This window comes from Dermacentor variabilis, unplaced genomic scaffold, assembly GCF_050947875.1.
Source record: "Dermacentor variabilis isolate Ectoservices unplaced genomic scaffold, ASM5094787v1 scaffold_23, whole genome shotgun sequence".
In the NCBI taxonomy this organism is placed as follows: domain Eukaryota; kingdom Metazoa; phylum Arthropoda; class Arachnida; order Ixodida; family Ixodidae; genus Dermacentor; species Dermacentor variabilis.
The window spans coordinates 673,353-679,394 of NW_027460401.1; the positions used below are offsets into that span (position 1 = coordinate 673,353).

At 44.0% G+C, this 6,042-nt stretch overlaps 1 protein-coding gene across 1 annotated transcript; it reads left to right on the forward strand.

Moving 5' to 3' along the window:
• The first annotated feature begins 3,469 nt into the window (after positions 1–3,469).
• Positions 3,470–5,671, forward strand: LOC142568609 (uncharacterized). Its single transcript, XM_075678489.1, is given in 3 exon segments — positions 3,470–3,521; positions 3,807–4,345; positions 5,663–5,671. Coding segments are annotated over 3 exon segments (600 nt in total).
• Positions 5,672–6,042: the final 371 nt, after the last annotated feature.

The following is a 6,042-nucleotide window of genomic DNA, read 5'->3' on the forward strand; positions in this document are numbered from 1 at the left end:
TTTTTATTGAAGATAGATGAAGATAGTGTGTAATACGCTGATGATGATAGTTCATCATCATCAGCGTATGAATGATCGGATGGAAAGTAGGAGTGTCCCCTTTGAAACGAGGTGATGGCAGTTGCCACCATGCACAGCTTTTTATTAAAAGTTATTAAAATTCACCATCTTCTTTAAATTCGTCTTCCTACACTTTTAACCTTATGTCACCTCTCTGTTTTTGAGCCACCAATCCTTCAATCGCTTTTTGCTAATTTCCACCGCATATTTATTTACATGACTATTGTCATGACTGTTCCCACATCGACAGCGGGATTGATACCATCACATTTTAGCATAGGTGTTCTGTGATTCTTCTTCTTCGTTAAAATTCCTTTTATAGCTCCGCGTTCTAAGACATCCTGACCTAGCTTCAAAGAGTACACTCTAAGAACAGTTTACACCCTTTGGCGTGCCCCTTCTGCCACACAACGATAATCGTCATCTGCCTTGATGCGTTTCCTTTCTTTAACGCTGCGAGCCCGGAACTTTCCAGTAACGAACGGCACGCGCGTTATCAGAAGGGGCACTCCAAAGGGTGTAAACTGTTCTTAGAGTGTGAGTTATCATAAAACGCTTCCTTCCTCATCTGCTGTTTCCAGTATCGATATAGTTCCGCACTATGCTTCTTTTCCATTGAATTTATCCAATTTTTACCTTCCGCGTTTTTAACCTGTCGTTTAATGCTCCTGTCTGTGCTCCTAATGCGTTTAATGACGGGTTGGGGGTGTCGGCCTCTATTGTGTAGCCACAACCGGCTACTCAACACCGGTGCCCAGGCGGAGTGCGCTCGAGCCGCCCACCGCCGCAAGCCGTACCGCACGCTTGCGGTCGCGCGAAAAATTGCACGTATCCAGCACTTGTGCACAAATTACCATTTACACTGTGTGCACAGTGTATGCCTTACACATTGTAAACCGAAATTTGAGCACAAGTGTTTGGTATGTGCAATCTTTCGCGCGACCGCACGCGTGCGGGGCGACTTGCGGCGATGGGCGCCGAAAGGGGCCCATGGCCGCACGCCGCGCCGCAAGCGAGCGTATTCGCAACTCCAGCAATTCATGCGACACCTAGCGGCAGTAGGGAGAAACGCCATACAGATGTCCAGTCGCCGTGTGTTCCGTAGAGGCTGATGTCGCGGACGGAAGAATGGAGCTGTTAGCAAAGTAAAAGCGAACGGCCAAGCAGTTCTGCTGTGTTCCTCAGTGCGTGTCAGCAAGATGGAAGGACAGCGATATTCCCGTTCACACATTTCCCTCCGAGTCGAAAGACCGAAGCCGCAGAACCAGGTGGATCCCTAACCTCCGCATCGGCAAGGCTGTGACGCTGACAATGACTGTTTGCTCACGGCATGTTGCACGAGATAATTTCTCCTTACCAGGTGAGACACTATTGTGAACTTGTGAACTCGAACCTAATACGTGACCACTGTGCATGGCCATTATATATGTCGCTGTGGCAGCTTATACATGTAAACACGTTTCACATTGCGAGGACTGGCGATTGGGCAGTGCATTATTTGCTGCATATGTTAGCCGCAACGCGAAATTCGAGCACAGGTTCGATACCTGTCACAGCGGTTTCTGCGAGGAACGTCTCCTCTGCACTCGTTGACCACACCCGGCTGTAACTCGGGAGGCTTTTGATGCCCAGCACGTCTCGCGCAACTTATACCGGCGTCGGAGATTCAAATGTTTACGAATGATGTACTAGCAAGTTCGAGAAGTGTTGAGTGTACACGTGCCACGTATGTGGCATGCTAAAGCGCAGTAAATATCATGCGTGGCGCGGATGAACTTGCATCACAGGCGCACTGCGCACGGGCACTTCCCAGCGCGACTGATTGCTAATTTGCCACTTGAGGATCTCCGACGCGCTCAAGAGTGCTCATATGACACTGGTATTTCGCACCAACGGCGGGCCTGTCACGTTCATTGCAGAAGTTTGCCACTTACGCAACAGCCTTATGTCAATTTTACACGCGTTTACTAGTTGCGAGGAAAATTTACGGCGTCCGCCGTCTACTGACGTGTCCCATATATATGTGCAGTATTAGTACATAAACTAGCATTATCTGTATTATGAAATCATCCCGAAGTCAGTGGAAAAAATACTCCGCTCATGTGGTGGTGTTTGCACCTGTGTACTTTGTGTTATGAGCAGCTTTCAACTACATTTTGCAGATGCTACATTCGGTGTACAACGTTGCATAGTCCTGCACACTCAAACCGTGCTTCATTTCCTTGCAAATGCTTTTTTGTATATATTGTGGCCTTGTTTCTGAGGTAAAAAGAAAAAAACATTCTGGGTGCAGCCCATATTGAGACACAATAAAGCATAAACAATTCATTTATTTTTTCAGATGTAGCATGTCAAAGACGCGGCTGAAAAAAATGCAATACCAACTGAAAACCTGCCAAGGACGTCATGTTATGATGAGAACAAGGGTGCTCATATGAAAGAGCTTTCACTGGCAAGACTTCGCCAACGTACGTATCAGTCAGCCAGAGTAAGTTAATTTGACTGCACAGTGCAGCACTTATATGCTTATGGTACATACACCATGTCTACAAGCGTGCAATAAATAATGTCAACACCTTTTAATGCATTACAGAATGAATCAAGCAAAGAAACTGCTGCCTCCCCATTAGAGGCAAAGGCGTTGCCCCATGCACCTGTCAGCACGACCACCATGGTAAATTGGCTGCCCGCAACTTGTGTACACATTGCTTCACCACTAATTCCTTAGGATTAAACTCTGTATGACATTGCAGGACGATCTCCCATCCCCTGACAGCAACAGCATGGACCAAATAAGTGACAAAGGAAATATGGTAATTACTTTTTGTATATGTATGTGTTGTGTGAGCTGTCTTAACCTAGACGGTGGCATGCTTTCTGGATTTACTTCGTAAAAGCATTGTATCACGTGGTGTGTGATGCGTGCACATTAACTGCAACTTGTGCTCACATTGCTTAACCACTGGTTCCTTGGACTGAACTCTATCTGACATTGCATGATGATCTCCCATCCCCTAACAGCATGGACCAAAGCCTTGCGAACGCCATAAGTAACAAGGACATAACAAATATGACTATTTATTTTTCTATATATTTGTGATGTGGTAGCTGTCTTTACCTAGCCGGCAGCATGTTTTCTGGATTAACTTCGTGAAAGGACTGTGGTGTGTGATGGGTGCAAATTAACTGATGCAAAAACCCTGGGTTTCCTACTTCCAACATTGAATTTAACACATTGACGTGCATTATTGGAATGACAAAAAAGAAGCTGTATCTCGCGTCAGATATGTCAGACATTATAACTCTTGCTTTTGTTTTGTGACGGGAATGTGCTTGCCAACCTGGCCCCCGGACATTAATGGCAGAGTACTCAAGAGAAGAAAAAGACGTGGCAAATTTCCTACTAGAAATGGCTTCAGGGACAAGGCTTACAGAAAGCAAGGCTGTCCATGTGACATCGGGTCAGTTTCCACAGAAGTTTGTAGACACGATAAATAGTAGCAACGTAAATACATTCACAGGCCTGCCATCATTCGATGTTCTGAATGATCTTGTGACGTGCTGCACAAAAATTCATCCACTTTCAGGGCGGCATCAGTTATGTGTAAAAACAATTGCGTTGACATTGGTAAAATTGAAGCATAATATTTCCACTGCAGTCTTGAGTCACCCTTTTAACTGTTCTCTAATTACATGTAGCAACATAATTGCAGAGACTGCTCAGTTGATGTCTTAAATTTTAAAAGTAAATGTGGCTGTGCCACCAAAAGAAGATGTTGAACATTTGCCTGTCTGTTTTAAACACTTCAGTAATGTGCATGTCATTGTAGATTGCACCATAATTCCTATTAGCCAGTCCAAGTGTTTGCGATGTGCATTGCAGACATACCCCTTCTATAAGAAAGACTTCACGGTTAAATATATGGTGACTGTTACACCAAGTGGTCTTAGTGCCCACATAAGCCAAGGATAAGGCCAAGGCCTTCTCTGAGGTGCGGCCAAGGGCCGCACCTCAGACAAGGCCCTGTTTGAGCAAAGTTGCCTCATCAAGCAACTAGACCTGATATCAGATGCCATAATGGCGGACCGTGGCTTTCTCATTGATGACATTTGTGCCAACAACTTAATTGAGTTAATCAGGCCTCCATTCAGAAAACAAAAGCAGATGTCAAAGGGTGATTCAATTACGACACAAAAGATAGCATCAGCAAGAGTTCATGTAGAGCGTGCTGTACAGCGAATGAAAATATTCAAAGTGTTGTCAACAAGAATCCCATGGAGCATGGTAGGATTACTTGATGACATTGTTATAATAGCTGCAGGCATCGCAAACCTTTCATCACCGATTTTAGCAACACTTTCATTTTGTTAGTCCTGCATCAATACATTTCCCAAACGTATTATGTGTATCGTAAAAGTGTTTCGTGCTTTCTATGCAAAGAAGTTTTAAAAACTTTACAAGAGTGGAAGCGCCATGTCTCTTACCAGCAGAGGCGAAGCCAGCGCTTGCCCTTATTTTACATTTGAAATAGAGCTTTGTTGGCTTTTCCTCTTACAGATCAAGTGGTTTGGTTCTAGTAATGTAATTGCGTGGCTAATTAGAAACTAAAAGCATGTTGTTCCTGTCAGAAGTATTATCTTCCTCTGAGTATTGATTACGTTATTTCTGAAACAATTTACGAAGAATTTCAGGCTTTATCTTAAAACCAGTAACGCTAAGATACACGTCAGCCAGTCTCTGTGTGGCAAAAGTCACGTTAATGGGGTTGAGACATCAAATTTGTTACTTGCACATTGTTTCGAACGTTTCTTATTGCTCCAGGAAGCATGGTACACACTCAAATATTCTTATATTCTCAGTAAATAATTTAATATCGCATTATTTATGTGAACGATTTTCAGTTTCGGTTCGTGAGCGCAGAGTTGGACAGTGATGTCAATGTCTAGGAAGCTTGGTCACGTGGGCCCACCAAGCTGTGATGCACACATTCTGTGCCAGTGCAGGCAAACAAAACCACGCCGACAGTTGTCTTGGCTAGCTGCGGCAGCTCCAGTTATGACTCTACGACTGACGCGGCTCATTGCCCTCTAGACTCGAGCCTCTCTAGGCTTGCCCGGTCACCACTCATTGCACGTCACTCTAATGTGGTGTGACGTCACTAAAACTGTCGTGCTTCCAACACAGTGACATCGGTGTCAATCGCGGTAGCGATGGGTTTCGATCACGAGACCGAGCATTTAGGCACTCTTTGGAAGCGAATTAAAATATATTTTAAACGTTTTCTGTGTCCAACACTTCATGTTGAGTGTCTTTGCATACAGAGGAAGCCTACAGTATGCTTTCTATAGCCTCAAAATTTGGTGTCTCAACCCCTTTAAACTAGCGGGAATTGTGAGGAAAGCCCTTCTTTTCCTTCATTGAAAACTAGATCTTTTATAGTGCCCCTCCTAAAATGGTGGTGTTGGTTCACTTTTGGCACATCAATTCCCCTCCAACAATTTTTTTATATTCCTTGTTTCCATTGTGTACTTCATTACTATAACCTGTTCTAATGTTTTGTTTGCTTTTTTTACATCTCCACAATCTTGTGTATTGTTGCAGCCCATTTGAACTTAACATGGGTTGCTATGTTGCCTGAGTTTACCTTTTTTCTGTTAGGAAAACTTAATTGTGCATGGCCTCGTAAGGGTCCCTCACCAGGCCCTTTTGCAATTTTTGGTTATACACTGGTATTTGTAAAGTGTCGTCTAGAAAGCCTTTTTTTTCCCGAATATTTTCAAATTAATTCACCCGATGTCACTTGGACAACCTTGTTTTCTGTAAGCCAAGTACTTGAAGCCATTTATAAGAGGAAATTTGCCATATCTTGGGAAATGGAAGAACCTGTCCTGGTTACCATGCTGCCAGAAGGCAAGCGTTACTACCAGCAGACATTTTGTCTCTGCCTCGACTAGGGTGCGCAAGTGTTTTTTCCCTGCCTT